General features: G+C 28.6%; 1 protein-coding gene across 2 annotated transcripts in view; it reads right to left on the reverse strand.

The window, feature by feature from the left end:
* Positions 1–22,943, reverse strand: part of LOC129919561 (mucin-17) — a 270,017-nt gene that overhangs the window by 149,156 nt on the left and 97,918 nt on the right. Inside the window, exon 1 of one of the 2 annotated variants that reach the window (XM_056000486.1) lies at positions 18,109–18,834. The exons of the other annotated variant lie outside the window; for it this stretch is intronic. Coding sequence (XP_055856461.1) covers positions 18,109–18,148 — 40 coding nt within the window. The 5' untranslated portion in view covers positions 18,149–18,834. Of the gene's footprint in view, positions 1–18,108; positions 18,835–22,943 lie in introns of those variants that run through there. 2 annotated transcript variants of the gene reach the window in all.

Genomic DNA, 22,943 nt, shown 5'->3' on the forward strand with positions numbered 1-22,943 from the left:
TTTCACTCTTTCTCTGATTCTAATAGATTTTGTATTGATAGATGTATAGCTTTTATTATAGTCAAGAGTAAATTAAGGTGTATAAAGATTGATTGGCAACAGCTGACGGAAAGAAATTATCATCATTTTCCAAACAATTCTCTGACTTTGTAAGGATTATGATTTATTTTGCAAAAGTTTTCTAATTTTGTGTTGGTTCTGAACTTTTTTTTTAAATGATCTAAGTTTTATAACTCCTATGAGTTTGAAAAACTGCGTAAGATATTTTACGAAGACAAAATAAACTATACTTTGTTTCGTTTTAGGATTTTTTTTTGTTTTTTGTGAAGTCTGGTGAAATTTTTTTTTATTCAATGATTGCTCTGTGAAAGTTAAAACATAATAAAGTTTGCACATCAAATCTTTCATTTTTTGACAATATTATCAAACTATGTGGTTACTATACGTAAAAGTTAACAATTAAATTATCCAGCCTAAACATTCAAACTCTAACAAATGCAACTACCTATACTTGTATCAGTAAACCATCAACTGAGCATGTATTTTTTTTTTGTTTTTTTTTTTTTTTTTCAGTACACACATTTTTTGTCCAATTTTTAGCTAACTTATTGGGTCACAGATTTTCAGATTGTAATAATTAATTTTTTTTTATACAAGTGGTTTTACTTTGTAGACATTTAAAGCTTAAAAAAAAAAAAAAAAACATATTGAAGAATATATTTATACATAATTTAAGAGTAAAAACATGATTTCTTTCAAAACAAACTTTTTTTTTCAAATTGAACTTCATAAATTATTTCCTCCGTCTTTGAGGTCTTAAAGAACAAGTATTTTATTTTTAAACATTACGTCAAAACTTCAACATCAAGTAAAAAATTCAATTCAAATTTCTCTATTTTAATTTGGTTTTGAAAAATAAGCTCAAAAGTGTTTAAGGTCTTAAGACGTTTAAAACGATTCTTAATTCTTATTATCACTCCTTCTCAAAATAAACGCACGCTTTTTTCTTTTTTAGTTATACATCTGTATCTTATATAAAATGGCTTTTGGGCTTTTTTGGCTTATTTTTGTTTGCTTATTGTTTAGAAAGTCGAAATAGTGCTTAACTGAAACAGTATTATCAATCAAACAAAAAAGATGAACCAAGTTAAGCAATTCAAGGTCTGAAAACTGTTTAAAAAAAAAAATTTTTTAAATGGAAGCAAATGACACTTCTTCTTCTAGCGCATATAACAACTTGAAGTTGTCTATTCATTGTTCATTCCACGAATTAACTTTTGAAAGTGTTGTTGCAACTCTTCTTTCACTGCAGTTTTCAGTTGATCAAGATTGCTTGGTGGTGGATTTCGGTAGCAAATGCATCTCTTCAACATTTCCTAAACATGTTTCATTTAATTTAAATATGGATTTCTGTACGGTCCATACAAAGCTGGAATATTCAAATCTTGAAGGTATTCTTAAATTACTCTAGCATGACTTCTCGTGCATCAGACTAAACTGTGGAACAAATCTAGGGGTGATTGGAACCGCATGCTGAGAAAGTATGACTCTTCTCTAAAATTTTCGCGGATTGACAGACAAAATTCAGCAAATATCTCTCCAAATCTCTCTCCATAAACATTTTTTATTCCATAACTTGAATCTTATAAATCACTCCTGTCTCATATGAGAAAATAGCCATGATACTGTGATCTAAAGTTATATGTAGGTAATAGAACTTTTCTGTAAAAATAAATAAAATTGATGATTCAATGAGCTTTATTTTTTATTTACAATTAAAAATTAAGCATTCGTTTATAGCTGCTCTTCAATTCAGTCATTTTTAAAGCTAATATAACGAAAAACTAAAAAAAAAAATGAATCAAGTTCGTGCATCAGCTCTTTTGTTTTGTAGAGAATAGTAGTGACATGTTTTACAGAAGTTTTCCTTAGCTTAAAATTCATGTTATTTTTTCTTAAATCAACCAAAAAAGTCAAAAAATTACCATCAAATGGCCAAGGTCAATAGGTCATAGTTCAATATTTTAAGTATTTTGTTTATAGTTGTTAAACATTGTTTCAATATTCTTGTTTTCAACCCAAAAATTAAAAAACTTATAGGGTTTGAAAAAAAGGACCCTAAAATTTTCAGAGCACGATTTGTGTTTTCACATTGTTTTCCCAAAATTGATTTAAGAGAGTAATTATTGCACGTTCCCTTCCGATATATTTCACCTTTTGAGGTCCTTTTACTAAATATAATCCATCCCTTCTACTTTTTAACATGTTACCTCCATCCAATTATTCATACTCAACACAGTCAAATTTTCTTCCACCATCATTCCGTTAAGCAAATGAGCCTTTTTACCTCTCCTACAAAATATTTCGTCGATGATAAAAAAAAAAGCTTTTATTGGTAGGTACCAACCAACTGAGTCTCTTTTATAATAAAATAATGGCTTTTCTATGTTTTATTACTCGCCAAAATATTCAACCTATCTGCATTAAGCCTTTCTGTGATGTTCATACTAGCAATCTTTATCTATATCCCACAAAACAAAAAGGTAAAAAAAAAAAAAAACATTATATTTTTGAGAGAATATTTACCATCCATTTATGGTTCAAGTTCGAAACATGTTATTTATCAGCATAAAACTGTAAAAAAAACTAAAATGAACTTGATTTATTACTGGCATGAGCATAGAACCCGTAATCACCTAAGTTAAGGTACCTTAGCTAAGGCCATAAATAAAACTATATACATTTTGAGATCTTTAAGTAACAAACATACAAACAACAAAAAACTAGCCTCGGTTTTTATTTTTTTTGCACAGAAAAAAAAAAAGTACAAATGGACAAATACTATTAAAAGAACTCTAAAAAAAAAATAAAAAGACAACAAAACTACTCCTACAATTCTCGAACTGCTGCTCCTGCTTTTGCTAGTGATATTGGTTGGTGGTGGTTAGCTATTTCCACTTGGACAGAACTGGTATTTCCTTTAACACGACAACGACAATGAACAACATGGCCTCATAGAGAACCGGACCAATATCCGATGTCCACTTTTTTTTGCAGATTGTCCATTTCTCCCTCTCTCTCCTTCTCCCTCTCTCTCTCTCTTTCTCTCTCAGGAAATCTATATTCACAATTTTTGTTTTGGTTACCCCAACTATAACTTCGATCCATAAATATCCCTGCAAAACTTTACCCAAAACTAAATTTATTTCGGTTTTTCTACCTCCAAGGAAGTTGAATCCCCTTTGGACCATATTCCAAATCTTGCATCACAATGAGATAAAAAAAACCCCAAAGGGAAAATGATGGCCCTTAACTAGGCAGGTAGATTCAAAACTTACCCAGGTTATAAGCTCGCGTATATATCCGAACGAATAATTGTGTAAGAAGTAAGCAGAAAAAAAACCCTCCTTTCAAGATTGGGCAATATGTAAATTGGCTGAGGGAAATGAACTTGGTTGACTCTAGAAGAGAATTGAAGATTGGGGAGGTGCGAGGTGAGTTTTCATAGTCGTCGTCTTCTTCTTCGTCGTCACCAAATAAAAATAATAATACCAAGAGCATCTTCTCTTCATATAACATCGAGAACAAACAGAGAGACAGAAAAGAGGCACAGGCACAGGATATCTGCACTAAAGCACTTTTGATTGGAAAACAGGAAAAATAACGATGAGGAAAAACTTTGCTTGCAATCCAACAACAACGGGCTACGTAGATTTAATAAAAACAAAAACAAAAAAACAAAACAAAAAAAAAAAAGAAAAACAACAAAAACATTGAAAGAAAATTATCAGTTTTATAGTAACCAGTACTAGAACGAGTATATTCCTCTGGCCTAGAGTCGTTCGTTGGGAGCATCTCTTTTCAATATTTTTATCGGAAAGGCGCAGCACACTTAAAGAAAAAATGTTCACTTCAATATTTTGAATAGAATTTTGTATTTTAGAAAAAAATACCAAGATATTATGACTTAAACTTGAAGCAACGAAACAAATTTGTTTTTCGTACAATTTTAAACTTTGTCTTATAATTCACATTCACTTTCAGTAGTAATTTTTTTTGAGGCGACATTGCGACAAGGTGACATGGCGACAAGGCGACATGGCTACAAGAAGACAAAGCGACATAGTGACGTCAGAGATTCAAAACGTTGACCAATTTCATTCTCCGTCACGGTGGTCTTGAAAACGCGGCAGGTTTTATAAAAATGGATCCCAAAAGTAATGATGCAGATTTGTTCGAAATGATCTCAGGATTCCAAATTTGTAAGTTTCAAAATCGTACCTGATCCCTTTTTTGAGTTACAGGCATTATACATGTATATACATTTGATTTGCAATGGAAAAAAAAAATTAAACAAAAAAACAAAAGCACATTATAATGTCCTATACCTTTTTGGAAAGCTTAAATATACTCCTTGAATTTGATGTTTATTTGAAGTTGATTGAGCAAATAGTTTTTGAGAAATTCAATTTCAAAGTCAAAATTAAAAAAAAAATAATAATTTTTGTATTTATGTTAATTTTTTGTACCTTTGAATTACAAGGTACAAGTTTTTTTCAAAATTGAATGTTCTATTTAGTTCTTAGTCAAATCCTTAAAAATAGATGCAAAAAACTATTCTAGTTTTTCAAAAATTGAAAGAAAAGATAGGCACTATTATTATTGGTTCATTTGTTCCTAAGGAAAATTGTGTATAATGGTTATTTAATCAACAGATTTGTAAGTTCTAATAACACTAAGTGTGACTCAGAATCAACCCCAAGAACGAAGTGGTATTTTGGCACCTTTTTTGAGATTTTTTGTTAATTTTTGGTGTTTTTTTAAATGTTTTTTTTTTTGCCATTTTCAGAGTTTTTGTATTTTTTTTTAATTTTTATATATTTTAAAGTTATTTTTATTACGTTCTGAATATTTCAGGACTATTTTTGAAATGTAAGAGTTATAATGTTATGTATAACAGAAAAATATCCCATATTACATAGATTTCAGGTCAGCTAAGGTCCTCAGGGACCACAAAACCTCTTCTCGATTTTCATCGTGAGAACCATTTTTCATGAATCCACGTTGACTTTTCGCGTTAATTTAAAAAAAAAAAGACGTCCTGATCAGCAGCGTGTTACAGTGACCTTTTACATTTAATTTGAGGCTAATTTTTTTTTATTTAAAAAAAATTTAAAAAAAGCTAAAAAAAAAATTGGAGAAAAGATACATTTTTCTTAAATCTCAAAAACTAAGATACTTTTAAACATGCGGTTTTTTGTTTTTGACTTAAAATCAACGAGAGCATTGATTTGTGTAAAAAAATTTTACCCTTTATTAAAAACAATAGAGTAAAATAAACTAAAAGAAAAAAAATTATTTTTTTCTAAAATAATAACTTTAAAATTAAATTTCTCAAAAACTATTTGCTCAATCAACTTCAAATAAACATCAAATTAAAAGAGTATATTTTAGCTTTCCAAAAAGGTATAGGACATTATTATGTGCTCTTGTTTTTTGTTTAATTTTTTTTCCCCCATTCTAAGTCAAATGTATATATGTATATGTATAATGCCTGTAACTCAAAAAAGGGATCAGGTACGATTTTGAAACTTATGTACAAATTTGGAATCCTGAGATCATTTCGAACAAATCTGCATCATTACTTTTGGGATTCATTTTTATAAGACCTGCCGCGTTTTTAAGACCACCGTCTAATCCTGGCGTTACAATTTCTTCTACTTTTGATCATTGGCGACATTTTATATACCGCTATCTCCGTCGGTTTCCACAAAAAACATTTAGCTTCTAATTTTGTCAAAACCATCTCAATCGTTATTGAGAACATCAAACAAGAATGTTTGTGACCAAATTTTATGATTGGGATTTTTATATTTTCTTTCAGTGTACTTCCAATCAAGCTCAATCCTGCAGCTGCTTCAAAAGCTGTTGGCTAATACTTTATATCCCCCAAAGGTAGATTGACCATAAGGAAGACTTTTGCTCCTCTTCTTTGTTCTTCCGTCTTCGCATTTTTATATAGAAGGATTGGCAATTGATATACCTACCTTCTCTTATAGAGATACGAATATAGTTTGTACTGCCTCACAAATCGAATCATAAAGTATACATAGACAAGTAGAACTGTGCTGTGAGATGTGCACACAAGAAGCTCGAAAGAAGCAATCCGAAGAACAAAATGGTAAGAATGGCCAAGAATAAAATAAATTAACGTGAAATGGAAGACGAGATGATATTGAGAGGGCTTGTAGAGAAGAGAAGACGAGGAGGAAGAAGAAAAAAAGAAACATCATGGAAAATCATCGAAGAAAAAGAAGAAGAAAAAAGTTATGCACCATGAAGAGAAGTGGTCATAACCACAGTTTGTGTAGAAATTGTATCCATTACTTCAAGGAGGAGCAAGACGCATATCGTGCATTGGAATCAATGAGGATACAATGATGACGACGACGACTACAACGACAACTACGACGACGACGATGACGATATGAACGACCTCAACAATGTAGTAGATGGCTGGATAGGAGTAGAAGAGCTAGGAGTAAGTTTGGTGCAATTGGAACTGGACAAACAGCAGAAATATCAAGAACCAGGCAAGCAGAAGACGAGAAATCATATAAAGAAGCAACTAAAGCAGCAGTAAAACAGCTCTCTATAGCACCTGCTCAGTTTGTGGTGAATGTACACTAGTTTAAGTTCGTTTCTATTCGTCGTCGAAGAATACAAAAGGAAACGTTTGTAAAGTAAAAGCCATTAATTCGTTGTCAAATAGATATCCTGCAGGAGTAGAAGTTTTTTTTTTGTTGGATTTTCGTTTGGCCTTATACCTAGTTCAGTTTTATACTTCCTTGAAAAGATAGGTTACGATTTGTGGTGGTCGAGAATGTCATATAAAAAAAAAAGCAGATGCAAACTTGTAGAGTAAAATGCAAATAAATTTTATAAGAATGTTTAATAAGGAAAACCGAAAAGGGATAGTGGTGCAAGGACTTAAAATTTAGTGGGTTTTGGGAAGAAAAGAAAAGTTGTCCCTTTTGATTTTCTTAAGACAAAATTTGCAGAAAAAAAACTTTAACAACCATAGGATTATAGTTTTAGATCTAAGGCCTTAAATGTCAAGATTTATTTTAGACCGTAAATATGAATTGAAATACTAAATAAAATCCAATTTTCAGCAATGTTATTTCGAGAGAAATTATTCAAAAAATGTTGCTAGTTAGGACCCTAATTAAGACCTCACGATGAATACATTTATTAAATAAATATCTACTTTTTCTTATTGTATATCTAAACACAATACAATATTATATATCCATGCTAAGTAAAACACTACTTGGGACCTCATAAAATTCTACAAAAATATTGAGTTGAAATAAATTAGAATTTTCGCACACATTCTGTTTTAAAATAAGTTTTTTTGTTAAGTTTTTAATTTTTAATTTAAATTTAAATTTTTAATTTAATTTGAGACCTCAAAGAAAGGTGAAAAACTTATTGATTTTGGTTTTAAAAATTTTTGATTTTGAATGAAATAAATTATTCTTTTGACCCAAATCATTTTAAAACCTGAATACAATACAAACCTTTTTTGAGACCCCGGGAATTATGGATTTTTTTATTGATTTTCCTTTAAGATTTCTTATTTTAATTTGTAATTTTTACTATTTTGCATTTTGCTTTTTTAAGATACCTACTTGGGACCTCAAAAATGACACAAAAAATGTTTTGAGTTGAAACAAGTTAGAATTTTCTCACAAATTCTCTGTTTTAAAATTAGTTTTTTTTTAAGTTTAAAGTTTTTGATACTTTATTGGATCTGATTTTCAAAAACTTTAATTTTGAAAGAAATAAATTTTTCTTGGACCCAAATTATTTTTAAGTCTGAATACAAACAAATCTTTTTTGAGACCCCGAGTGTTATGGATCGATTTATTAAGTCTTCCTTTTAGATGTTTTTTTTTTTTAATTTGTAATTTTGTAATTTAAGTAAACGAATTCCATGAGACCCCTTAAAATTACGAAATAATAAATCAAATTTTAAAAAAACTTAAGTTTCGTAAAAAAAGAAGCAAAATTTACCAAACCCACTTGAGACCCCCAAAAGAATAAAATAAACAAATAAAAATCAGGAAAAGGACGGAGTCAGTAATTAAGATTGACATTAAGATATTTTAGTTCTAAGAAAAATAATAACTAATCAGTCATCAAATTTTGATAAGAAAGAAAAATCTTGTTTGGGACCCCAAAGCAAATTATTCCGTAAGATTTTTTAGAAATTATATTTACGAAGGTAATAATAATTTAGTTTCTTGATCAAATTTTCAAATTTAAATTTGGTAGTAAGAGATATTTTTGAGACCTCAAAAAAGAAGGAATAAATTGATCAAACCCAATATAAACTATTTTGTGCTGCTTGTTTTAATTAAAACTCTTTGAGAACTTGAGACTACAAAGTCTCATCTACAATTTTTTTTTGTTTTGAGACCCCAAAGAAGGAGGGAAATAATTTGTTGAAAAGTATTCTTTAAAACTACTCATATCGGAAAATAATTATAATTGTACACTTCAATTGGTGATCAGAATTTTTTTAGGGTCTTAATTTTTCCAAATCAAGGAATTCCCTTTCAAAATTTAGAAAACAAATTTTTGTATAGAGACAAATCTAATCCTAGAAAAATGTATTAAAAATCTTTAAAGTTATTTCTGCTCTAATATCTTACAAAAGAAGAAGCAAAAACACACAGAAAAACATAAAGACCATCATCTTACATTATCCTCAATTTCCAGTTCACTTAGCACACAAGAACACACATGTGTGTGGATGGCATCATCCCTGCCAGCAGCAGCTTGCTTGCCTTGTGTCTTTATTTTTTTTTTTTAATACCCAAGTGTGTTACCATCTTTGTGTTTGACAAAGTTTACTTCCTGAACACAACGAACCACCTGTTGCAACATTAAACACAAAACCATTTTTTTTTTTTTTGTTCCACCTTCTTTGGCAAAGGAGACAAAATGAAAAAAAAAAAAAAATGTTCTCCATTTATCCAGGACACACATTAATACCTGTTTGTCCTTTGATAACATTGTTTCACTCTTTAAGAAGCAACTTTCATGTTCAACGCGAACATTGCTTCATAGTCTTTTTTTTTTTGTTATTTTTTTTTCTTATTCTTCGATTAAAGGGTGTTTTTTTATGTTGGTTGTTCTGGTTCTATGTTCTCTAAAAGTACTCATAAACAACTGTCACATAAGTTTAAGAAAAAGAGCTAGGTTTAATGACTTCTTAAGATGCACAAGACACATTTTCATTCTACGACAGAACAAAAAACGTAAAAAAAAAAGATACCAAGACACTGTCAGGAAGTGTTAATTGAAATAAAAACAGTTAACCGCCTTCGCTACACATAAATAAATGTACACCATCTGTACATATCTATCCTGTTCCTGTCCTGATGTCAGCGTAGCCAGATGAAGACTAGGTATAAGAGAATCAGAATCAGGTCTTTAATGTGCAAATTACTGTTGAAGTTGTATTTAAAATGAAATCCTGTTGTTGGAATGCGGATTTGATTTGAATTAAAATCTCACTTTACAAGAATTAATTTTTTTTTTTTTGTGTGTCATCGCCAAAGAGCCCTTTTTAGCTCTTTTTGCAGCTTTTAAAGTTGTAAATTTGATGGATCGTATGATAAATTATTTGAGACATTCAAGCATTACATTTTGAATGATTTTTGTAATGAGTTACATAGGTAGTCAATTAGTGATACCAAATAAAGCTGTTGAAATATCGGTTTTATGAAATTACTGGCAAATTCGTTCATACGTTGTTCGGTCTTATTATTTAATCATTTTTCATATTGGCAAAAAGCCTAATAAAAAAGAAATGAAAAAAAGAGTAATTTTAGTGTATTTTTTAAAGACTATTTGAAGCAAAGATCTCCTAAAATGATGCTAAAATGTTCTCAAGATAATTTTAATCTTTTAATTTCTATATAATAATCCTTAAGGTCTCAATGTAAATTGTGTCTCATAAATCACACATTAAAGCTTTAAGTGAATTGAGATACCTATACTATAAGTACATACTTGGAAAATTTTTATCAGACCGAATTTTTTTATTTTCGAGTATTTTATGCTTTTTTCGGGGTCTCAAGTGGGTTTGCTTTTTCGAGAGCTTTGTTTTTTTTTTTTAATTAGATTAATTATTCAATAGTTTTAAGAAGTCTCAAGTTATGTTTAATTTAAAAACCGACACAATGCTAATTGCAAAATAATCAAAACAATCGAGTTAAAAGAAGACTTAATACAATGAATCCATAATTTGTGGGGTCTTAAACAAGGTTAGTAGAGGTATTAAGGGTTAAGGCTTAAAAATGATTAAGACTCAAGAAATTATTTATTTCATTAAAAATTAAAGTTTTCACATTCGGGCTCAATAAGTTTTTCTAAATTTTTTTCAATTTTTCGAGGTCTCAAGTAAAATTTGGTTTATCACACACTTAAGGCTCAAAAAAATTAATTTATTTAAAAACGGAGAATGTGTGAGAAGATAGAAATAATTATTTTAACTAGACTCAATAAATTTTGTATATATCTTTTGAGGTCCCAAGTAGTGTTTCACTTAGCATCGATGTTAGTTTCATCACAAAAACGTCAGAAATCATTATAAGACCGAATTTTTTTATTTTTTTTCAAATCCTCATATAAGAGTATTTTATTCATATATTTTTTTTTTTTTATGGGTCTTAAATGGTTTTTTTGAACAAGATATAAAAATTATTTTTAATTTTCGAGAGCTATGAAATGTCAAAGTGATAGTACCATTTAGTGATTGTAAAACAGTTTTGTTTTTAAGAGACTATTTTTACCGAAGTTTTAAGGGGTCTCAAGGAATGTTTAACTTAAAAACATTTAAAAACCAAAATGCTAAATAATCAAACTCACTTATGAATTAAAAAAATCTTAAAAGAAGACTCAATAATCAATCCATAATTCTCAGGGTCTCAAAAAAGGTTTTTACATGCGTTAAGGCTTCCTTAGATCAAAAGAATTATTTATTTCATTGAAAATCTAAGTTTTTGAAAATAACCATCGTTTTGACAACAACATTGAAAATAAATGAGTAACATTGTCCTTAAAATTGAAAAATTGACTTTTTCATACAAAAAAACTACCTATGTAATAAATGAAACATGCAAAAGTACTTTATTTTCCAGTTATTCATAAAGTCCAAAAAATAATGAAAACAAAAAAAAAAACGCAAATGTCTTGAATTTTATTTAAATTATTCTGTATTTATCAAGATTCGTATAACTATTAACTTTTCAACTATATTTATCTTACAATTTTTCCACGAACAAAAAAAAATATTCCCTTAAAAATGTCATAAAAGGTTTATATTCAAAAATTGTGCGCTTATTTCTTATGTAATCGTATTTCATCTGTATTTTTAATTCTATGACAAAAAAAGAAGACCAAAACTTTATGAAATTCATTCACTAAATTACGAAATAAAAGATGATAAAAAACCTCATTCATCAGAATTCTAGTCATATCGCTGTCGTTAGCAAATTCATCCCCGTTCATCATTCCTATAAAAAAAAAACTTAAAGAACATAATGACACAAATTAATTGTGTGCCCGAATGTAATAAAATAATGTAAATTAAAAAAAAAATAATAACAACAAAAAGCAATAAAAATAAGAATTATTCTTTAATGTTTTCACTTTTCTTTCGCACCTGCTGAACTGAATTTAATTAAAAGAAAAAAACAAACTCAAAGACTTGGGGAATATCGTGTAGAATGAATAAGAAAAAACGAAAAAAAAAAAAATTAAATAAAATTAAAAACACCTTGCACAATCACCTGGTATTTTTTTCATATCCGGCCGAGAGGCGTTAAATTTCACGTCGTCGTCAGTAGAAGTCGTTGTTGAGTGCATTTGATCCCTTTCCACGTTCTTGAAAAAAATTTAAAAAAATAAAATCCAAAAAAGAGAGAAAAAAAAGCAGAATATAACCCCATTATATTCCGATAAATCACGTTTTTTTTGTGATATTGTTGTTGGCTTTTCTTTTGGTATTAACTTTTGTTAAATACCTCTTCCATTGGAATTCAATTACAATGCCCCAACAATGTTTGGTATAGGTTTATATTTTTTAAAGAAAATCCTGAGATGCATTATTGCATTTGGCTGATTGTAATTCCTGTCCTATCAATCAAAAAGTACTCAATTTCCACATTATACAAAAGCAAGACACCATCAATAAGCTTATAGCAGACTCTGAATCTTCTACTCTACACAAACAAAAAGTCGTTTCTTTCTAACTGCTGAGAAGAATGAAATGAAATGCAAATCAGACGGCAAACAGATACCAAAAACCAAGGAATAACAAAAAAAAAAAAAAAGCGTCTCCGCAGCTAAAAAGATACCCCATAAATATGTCCATGACCTTTTTTTTCAAGCCAAATCGACTTGGCACGACTTTGAACTTCCTTGTTTGTGGAATTTTTGCATGCACACTGCATTGGAATTCCATTTAGGTTCTTCGGTGTTATTTTTTTGTGTTTTTTTTTTATCATTTTTAAGTTTGGTTTGTACGACGAGAGTAAGTACCTAAACTAATGGTTTAAGCAAAGATGGTCTTTTGTCGAAAGATGAAGAATATAATATTTGGAATTTTTTTATTTTTGTGTCTGTTTGACTGCTTAATCCCATCGAGAAAGAGATGATGAAGAAACGTTTAAGCAAAAAATATGGAATTTTTACTACTCTTGATCATGAACTCTGACGGTTTTATGGGGGTTAATTGCAGTATAGATTGGTAAGGAAATATTTTATTTTACAAGTTCTAAGATTATTTTGCAATCAATGGAATGTGGAATTTGTAAGGAGTTATGGTCCTGGGAAATTTTTTGTTGTTACATTGGATTTTGGTTAAGTGAGCTGTAAACAAAAATTTAATGAGTATTTATAAATAGGAATTCGGGATGATCCAAATTAGAAAAAATTCAAATTTATTTAGTGGGAATATTTTAGAGCTTTTTAAAATGTGCTATTGTAAATTGCAGTTTCGAAAATTGTGGAAAGGTTAAATGACCGATAAATACAAGTAGAACATTCATAATATATAGAATTTTACGGCCATTGCATTTTTATCAATAACGGCAAACAGATTTTGATAATGCAATATGGATGATATATTTTAAGAAGTTACTAAATATTTATTATCATAAATAAAAAAAAAAACACATATTGACGGTAAATCTAAAAAAGAATTTATAATTTATATCATTTAAGTGGATGATTTTTAAAACCATTAAAACCTGAGACTTTAATCGCTCCAATTTTAAATTCGAAATCTAGGAATGTCAATTGATATATTTAAATTGTGAATACATGCATTGAGCAACGTCATGGGAAAATGTGGGGGATTTATAGGCTCTCCTATAGAAAAATTAAAATTTCATTAATGGTGTTTTAACATTCGACCTTCATTTACTAATGAAAACTTAAAATTTTGTTTTCATTTTCTAATTTTAGATTCGAAATTTTTGTATACCAAAAGCTCCAATTTTTTCAGTCTTCATTATATTTGAATCGTTTATTTCAGAAACGACATAAGTCCATGAGCATAAACTTTTCAGGAGCAACAAAAAACTTTTTTTTACTTAAAATTCCACAACACTTCAAATTTAGAGTATGCCGAGTTATAATTTAGCCTAAGATGCATTTAGAAACCTTTAAAATATAAACTTTTTTTTAGGTCTTTGCGGGTTTTTAAGCCTTTAAAGTCGGTGAACTTATGTCGTTTCTGAAATAAACGAAATTTTTGTGGTAAAACTTTTGTTTTTATTTAGCTATAGTTTTTGAACCCTACTTCCGATTTTAATAAATTAAATAGAAACCTTTAAAATATAAACTTTTTTTTAGGTCTTTGCGGGTTTTTAAGCCTTTAAAGTCGGTGAACTTATGTCGTTTCTGAAATAAACGAAATTTTTGTGGTAAAACTTTTGTTTTTATTTAGCTATAGTTTTTGAACCCTACTTCCGATTTTAATAAATTAAATAGCAGTAGATAGAGTAAATCTTTACCTTTTTATAGATGTATAACTTAAAGGCTTGCGTGTCATGATGTTTGCGAAAAAAAATTTAAAACTGGTAAAATGTCATATTATTCAAGAGTTAAAAATGCTGCCACCACCAGAAATCTGGCTATAACTTTTGAGTCCTGAGTACGATTTTAATGAATTTAATAGATATAGATAGAGTAATTTTTTACCTTTTTGTAGATATATAACAAAAGGGGGTGCGTTTCAAGATTGCTGCCAAAATAATTTAAAACTGGTAAAAAGTCATGTATTTAACAGTCAAAAATGTTGTCACCGGGTGAAAATTTTCCATATATTTTGAACCCTTTTCTTTCAGTTTTCGTATTTTGGGGGGTCTGACATACTTAATTTTTTTTTCAGAAGATGAATAACTATACATAAATGAGAAATTTCCAAAAAAAATTTTTTTGGAAAAAGTGGACTTATGCTGTTTCTGAAATAAACGATTCATTTAAAGGCGCCATTTAAAATGTGAAATCTGTAAAAGTCATTATTTTGTATTAATTTTCTGTTTTAAATTGTGACTTTAAATTTAAATTGAGTAGGAATAAATTAAGGACTAGTACTATGGTATTTTTCATGTTTTAAACATTCTATTTACTCGTACAATTTTGTTCATAATTTGAGTGAAATATTTTGCAAAATTATTTTAATAAACAAAGAAAGAAAAAGAAAGGGTTATGAAAATTTGACAATATTTTGCTTAGGTATATTTCAAAACATTTAAGCTTCTAAAGTGATCAAAATATTTGACACTTTTTTTTTAAAACTTTTCCAAATTCGGTAAATGAGAAAAACTTTGTTTTTTGGATCAAAAAAAATTTATTCTAAGAACCAAGTGAATCGACCTATCCGTTTAGGCTGTAGTTCCTTAGACAGACTGACACGCTGACAGACAGACAGACAGAAGGACGGTTCTGTGACACATATTTTAGAAATTTCACAAGAAATCAATTTATTCGAAAACCATTTGGATTTGGGATGAATAACTTACCAAATTCGGAGAGCCCTTAAGTTTAGTGAATTTAGTTTTATGATTTTCTTTTTTAACTTCTCCTGCAAAATCATGTTCTTGAGTTGTGACACTATCTTTCTCAACGTGCGATATGTATTAACACAATATGTCGGCCTGCTAGGGTCTTTTTGTCTTTAAACTTTCAGAATATGTCATAATTGTTAATCCTATAACTTTTTGAAAAAAAAAAAAAAAATTAATTATCTCAAAACCAGCTTCAACCATTTAAGCTGGGTCTAGCTTTTAGTGAAATCTTAATTATTTTAATCAGAAATCGTTTTGATTATCTGAACAAAAAATTTTGGACGAACAAAAACGAGTTGTTTTTTTTTTAATTTTTTTTCGAAAATTATCGTTTTAGAAGCTCATTCATTTCCCATCTTTTTTTAATTTTTAGAACAAAATTTCATTATTTTTTTTACTTATTTTTAGAATCAAACCAACCTCAAGAACAAAAACGTATGACCATGCATCTAATTTTTCTCGTTCTTATATAAGTTTAGTCTAATTTTAGGAAAATTATAAAAAACCCAAATAAAGAGAAGAAAATAAATAATAAAAGGGGTTTTTAACCTTTATCCTTAAAACTTCAACAATCTTAGTAAGTGACTTACAATTTTCAGACTATTTTTTATAGATTTATAGGGCAATTTAAAAAAAAAATAATTACTTATTATCATCCATTTTTTTTTTCTTTGAAGAATAAAATAAATAAATACCTAAAATAATTTGTTAGAAAATCGATTATAAATATCAGTTTAAGAAATTAATTAAAATGAGAAATCGTATGTTTACGGTGACTGTCCCGTATTTCTATAGTTTGTCCCGGGTTTTTATTTAATAAACCCGGGACGTTTAAGTGTCCCGTATTTTGTAATTTGTCCCGTGATTGTCCCGTATTTCAAAATTCTCTTATTTGTGTATTCAAAATTTTAAATACTTTGCACGGAAACAAGAAAACAGTGGTTGGAAAACAAAAGTTTTTTTTTATTTTTTGTATAAAAGTATTCGTTTTTAAACATTTTTTGTCAATTATTTAGTTCCAGCTTGTGGTTTGTCAGGTTGAATAATGAAAAACATATGAAAGAGGAAAGAACCCAGCTAAATTTCAAAAAAAAGGACATTTTAAAAGTTGAATTAAATATGACAAAATTTCAAAATCATTAAAAATAAAATAAAAATTTTAAGAAATATTTTGTTATAATTTAGTAAACAGTACCCTTTTCTTAATTTCTGATTTCTTCGTAAATGACTAGGACCGGTTTGTTAACACTCGATTATTTTTTAATCAAAGGTTTTTCTATGGAATAATCCTTGATTAAAAAAAAAGGCTGTGAATAAACGAAAATTTTCCCATAAAATACTTTAAGAAATCTTGATATCAAAATTAGGAAAAATTATGAAAACTCATTTTATTATTTATTTACCTAGGTATTTATTTTTTTCAAAATTATCCAAAGAATTTTTATCCGTATTGATTTTTCAAAATAAAATGTACACCGTTTTTGTTAATCCAATTATTACTCTATATGAAAAACTTTACTATGCAGTTGTTGTTTATATTGGAATATAATATTTGAATCCATAAGGCCGCTTACGAAGAAGTCAAAAAATGGTTAGTTACACTGAGGCTTTCTATAAAACCACTAAAAACGTTCTTATTTCGTGATTAATCAATTAATAATCGTAAATTTAACAAAGTTATAAGACCATTTTTGAGAAAAATTAGTTTTTCCGTTATAGTTATATGCCTTTAAGTACCGTTACTTTTAAAAATTCAAATCTTTAAAACTTATTTACGTTTTTCGAAAAACATTTTTCATTTTGTTTTTATTTTTTTATTTTTTTACTAAAACTGTAGAAAACATGCTAATGCACAGAGAAAAATAGACCACATAAAATAGAACAAAAACAATAAGATTTCTCTATGGTTTTCATCCAAGAATGAAACCTTATTAAAACAATCGGGTTTTCCTTATTGTTTTAAAATCTGCAAAAAAATAAAAAAAACGATGACCAGGCTGGGAATCGAACTGGAGACTTCAAATCATTAGTCGCCCACCTTACCACCTGAACCAACCTGCCATGAAAATATTGATCGCGATTTTTGTTCAAGTGCTAAGTTGTAAAAAAAATCAACTTTTCAGTCAAATTTTAATAAGATTTTCTCTATAAAAATAATAAGAAATCTCCTTAAAAAAACCTTATTAATCGTTGATTTTAATAAGATTTCCTTATGAAATGTATGGACGGTTAAACAATATGGCAATCTGTTAGTTTTTAGCGGGTCATATTTTTCTCTGTGTGTTATCTAATAAATATCAATTAAAACAAAAAACCGCTAGAGTGTTAGATCAAAAGAATTTTAAAAAATGCTTTTGAACTTGATTAAAGAACCTTGTAAATCTTGTATGTTTATATTTTAAGCTTAAAAAATTGTTTTATAAGCCTCTTAAAAAAAAAAAAAAAAAAAAAAAAAAAACAGGATCTCCAAAAGCTGTTGTTGAAATCCTACTTATTTTGTAATTCCAAATTCTATTTCAAATATATTACTAATTTTCTTACTTGTTTAAATAACCTATATTAAATAAGACGATTAATTTGTAACAAAATGTTCAATTTAGCTTAACCAAAATAATAAATAAAAAAAAAAATTAAATTCACTTTGTGGTTTTAATGAGTCAAAAAGTAAAACTTGACTTAATGGAACCACTTCAACTACTTTTATTTTTTTTTTGTCTTTATTGACATTCAAAATTATGTCACTTGAGACACACTCATCGTTGAAATCCATCATTGACCGCAAACCTGGTGATTTTAATCTTTTCTTCTTTAATTTTTTTTTCTTGTTTTGTTATCTTCTTATTTTAACACTCAATAAAGCTTACTCATATTGCTTACATATACAAATTAAAATTACCTCAATGAAAAAATTTAATTTTTATTTTGAATTAATAAAAAAAAATTTAATAAATCATACCTGACTTGATATTTAGTGACGAAATCCTCATTCGGTACATTGATGTATATTTTTAGTTGAATGATATTTCTCGAAAAAATAAAATCCTTTGTAGACTTGGAATAAAAACCCTTTTAGACGAAAAAAAGGTATGTAAGAAAAAAACGAAGAAACGCGAGATGAACAATGACAATATATATTATTTTCTGTTCAAGACAAACAACGAAAAGGGGGGCAATACGCGGGTATAATATCCAATGTCCAATATATTCTTCTTTTTTCTTAGTTTTTTTTTTTTGTATATTCTTCTCTCAACTTAAAAGGTACATGTGGATATAACAAAAGAAAACCATTTCTGCAGCAGCAACAGAAGACGAACGAAACGAGCCCCAAGTTAACAAACCGAAAGCCAGAAATGTGCACAACAAAAGTCCAGAGCAGAGAGTTGTTCTTATAAAGAGTTCTGAATCATTCAAAGTGTGGTATGGTTTTTTTTTTTAATAAATACCCGTTATTTATGTATATATAAATTTTCACTATGAACAACGGTATTGAAAAATATCAAAAAACATTCTTAAAATAATATTCCGTCAAAAAGATACAAATTCAGTAAAGGGTTTTCGAGATATTTGATAAAAGATACTTTTGTATCTATTGCCTATAACTTTTGAAATACTTGATGGATTTTCAAAAGATTGATCTCAAATTAATCGTAGAGACATGAAGAATCCAATGATAAGTCGTAAAAGTCCATACAATCCGCAAAAAACCGTTTTGCGATATTACAACGCAAAAATTCACATGTTACACCGACACAAACCACCCAATTCTCATCAATGTCCAATGACAAACATTTTTAATAAAATTTATTGACCACTACAAAATGCAGTGTTTATTTAGCGGCAACTACCGAAGAACCGAAGACCGATTTTTTGACAAAAGATTCCGAACAAAAAAAGCCGGGTCAAGAGCTTGAAAATTTCTTCTTGTTGAAAAAAAAAAAAAAAACTTTTTAAAGAAGAAGAACACCAGAACAGAGAACTTCTTGTCGACAACGACACACGAAATGGGCAACCTACATAAGTGACGATCGCTTTTTTACTGAAAACCATTTGGCGGAGGAGTCCAAGTCCAAGCTCTGTTCGTATAGTCGCGTTTTGCTGCTGCCTTAGTGCCCCGATCACCGGCTGTTATGATGTTGTCGTCGGAGTGGAGTAGTCTCGTTTTTCAGTGCGATCGTGGTTTAATGAAAAATAAGTAAAAACGAATGAAAACAAAACAAAAAAGTTACACCGACACCGAACGTACTTAGTTGAGGAGTTGTATAATGGAACAAAATCTAAGAGATGCAACATGAATAAGCCCGTTGTTGTGTTGGTTGGTGATGGCGGTGGTGCCATTTCGGTTTGAACTTTGTGTTTGCGAACATCAACAGCGTTCAAAAAGAGGCTCCAGAGACCCCCAAAGATAGTTTTTTTTGGTTTTCTTGTATTTTCTCTTGTTGTGTTGTTGTTTTTGTAATTTTTTTTTTTGCAAAGTTCGATGTTGTTGAGTTCTAGAACTTTGTCGGGGTTACTTACTCCTCCGCTAGCGATCTTTTCTCATGTCCCCATCATCGCTCCATCGTGTTGTCGTTGTCGTTTTCATCGTCTGCACATTGTGTATCTTTTGCAAACGAACGAAACTTTGTGTGAGAGTATCTTTTGTTATGGTTCTCACTCATCGGCCCATCATCGATCGGTTGGATGTTTGAACACGGACATCAACAATGACCCCCCATCTCCCCCTCCTCATTCTTCTCTTTTATTGATGATTCAACACAGAAAAAAAAGTAAACGGAAAAAGGGTAGCAAAGGTAAACAAAAAAAAAAAAAAAACAAATAAACGCCAATCTTGGCCAAAGAGAGAAATAAAAAGGTGACTTGTTGTTTGATATTTTATACAACATTGACGCGACGTAGAGACGACGATCATCACAAAAAAAAAAAAAAAAAACAAAACGACGGCGACATGATACACAACAACACACAAGAGTCAGAGTTGGGGATCAAAAGAGTTTGCATTAAGTAAAGAGTAAGCTTTTAGCATCTCTCTGTTGTCTGTTAGCAGAGATGATAGTGGATAAATATTTGTTGTTTTTATTTTTTTATTATCATTTTGTGTGCATTAGGATATTAGGAATAATAAAAAAAATTGTTTAATTTAACTGCCATTGACTGTGACGATGGGAACAGAGGGAAAAATGATCATGAAGATGGTGGATGTGAACTCTCTTTAGCCGATTTGATGTATTTTGTAGTCTCTTATTCAATATTGCAAAAGCTCTTTTATTTTGTTTGGCTTTGCAAAAAGTGTTTGGTTTTCGGAGTTTTAGAGATGGAAATTCGGAATGTTTTGGTCGGAGAAAATTACAGAGGCTAGGCTACACAAAAAAAAGCTAGCTCTAGATTTTTTACTGTTTAGATTGATTTTGTTTTGATGGATTCTTTATCATTTATTACTTAAGAAGATTTATTCATTCAAAAGAAATGAAAAGTTCAAGGTTTTCAACAAAATAAAAGATAATTTTTTGTTGTAAAAGGAGTTGAAGTTATTAAAAAAAAAAATATGTACCTACTAAGAAATCATTATGATTTTTGACAAAAAATAAATTAAAAATCTTAATTTTTGTTGTCCATTTTAAGATAACACATTTTTTGTAAGTGACTTATATTTAAATCAATTGGTATCAGAAGTTTTATTTTAAAATTCACATCATTTCCAGCATAATAAACGGCGGCATTTATAAGCCGTTTTGCTTAAGAAATATGTACCTGCACAAAAGTAGGTAAATACTCAAAAAATAATATAAAATTGTAGGACCAGGTTTTCGTCCTTGATGTTTGTGGGTGTGACTACACACTATTGTGTAGTATCAGTTCTCAAATTATCTGTCACAAATCTAGAAATCGCAGCTTTGTTTATTTATTCTGAGGCGCTTATACTGTCCGAAGACCGTAGTAAACGTTGAACAGATAAACGAACAAAGGTATTAAACAAAAGAAAATTGAATCACCAACAAAGATGAATGAAAAGACGTTTTGTTGTATTTTCAAATATGAATATTAACAATTTTATTAATAAAATAATTGAGAAATTTAAATTACGTTAAATGAAATGAGTTGGCAATCATAAACTGCGTTGAACTACTTTTTGTAAAATATTTTGGCGCTTTGAAGAAAACGTCGTAAATAATAAAAAAATAATTAAACGATTTAAGGTTGGCTTATAATTAAAGCCACTCCCCCTGGTGTGATACTTTTTTGAGAACGTTAGCGCTAGGCAACCTTTGCTCAATGAAATATCAAACAAGAGTGATTTGTTTTGAATCAAGCTCTGCCTTTTATATGATTTTTTTGAAATAATTTTAAATCAATGAAATATATGATTACAAACATAAATTATTTTAAAGTGATTAAACAACAAGTATTAATTCAGAATATTGAACATTGAAATGAGAATTATATGAATAACTAGTAAATGGATGTCTTATAAAATTAATTTAAATGGTTTTGGACTATAATCGAAGTATGTCGTTTAATTTCTTGTAGAACAAAGAATTTTTAGAAAAAAAAGTTTCTTAAATCGCTAAAACCGTTTAAAAATTAGATTTTCTCAAATAAAATATTCAAAAATTTGTGTGACAAAAAATTATTCGGCCATTGAAAAGGAATAAATGAATCAAGAAACATAATAGGTATATGTAAAAACTTAAACTTTACTAAAACTTTTTTGTATAAAAATGTTCGTGTTGCTTATGGTAATAGTGAGAAAAATGTTCAGAAAAAAAAAATTCAAAATCATTAAAGCATTTTTTTTAAAGTTTTCTTTACCTGCCTAAATTATTTTTTGAAAAAAAAAAAAAACAAAAAAAATTAAGTTCGCATGCTATTTTGTAGCAATTATTGATCAACACGGTAATTCAAAAATTAAAAAAATACAATATTCAATATTTTCAAAAAACTAAAAAAAAAATTTAAATTTTTTGTACAACTTTAAAATTTATTTTTTGATAATTTTCTTCTTGATATTAATCAAGAAATTATATCAAATCCTTCGTAGAAATTTTTTTTAAATTGAACAAGACATTTCGGAAAAAAATCAGAACACTGTTTTATAAGAGGTACTTTTAGATTATTTGTTTTATAAAAATTGTTAAAGCGATTGTTGATAAAAATCAAGGTATCCGTTCTAAACGAGATAATGAAAAAAAAAACAACAAAAAATATAAATTCCAAAATTTAATAAAAATCAATGGACAAATGCTAGAACAAAATATTGGCATACCAAGAGATGAGATGACAAAAACACTTTTTTGATGTTCTGAAGCATTTCCGTTATTAACTAAAACCTAGACATTTTTGTTGGGTACGAAACCAATAATAACTCCGTAGAGCAAGTTTAAATCTGTACTAATATTTCAAATAATTGTTAAACTTAACTGAAAAAGTGAAATTAATCAAAAAGTTATAAGGATCACTGTGGCGTATGCGTTACTTTTTTTTTTATTGTTATATCTTAAATTTGAATGCAACGAGATTAGTTGACCTTGGGCATGTTAAGTTTTTCGTATGGGTTTTAATACATAATTGGCCTCTATAAAATAATTATTGCAGCCAAGGAAACGCAATTTCTCCCAAAGATATATATTTTTTATATGCGACATTCTTAATTTTATTATAATTTTTACTAAATTAACAAATTTAAAATATTTCTGAAATTGGAAAACAATATAACGGTTTTTAGCTGTTATTATTTTCTCACAAATTACTATAATGATTTCAATTAAATTTGGCATTTATTATGCACAAAATGCT

Source organism: Episyrphus balteatus, chromosome 4 (assembly GCF_945859705.1).
Source record: "Episyrphus balteatus chromosome 4, idEpiBalt1.1, whole genome shotgun sequence".
NCBI classification, from domain to species: domain Eukaryota; kingdom Metazoa; phylum Arthropoda; class Insecta; order Diptera; family Syrphidae; genus Episyrphus; species Episyrphus balteatus.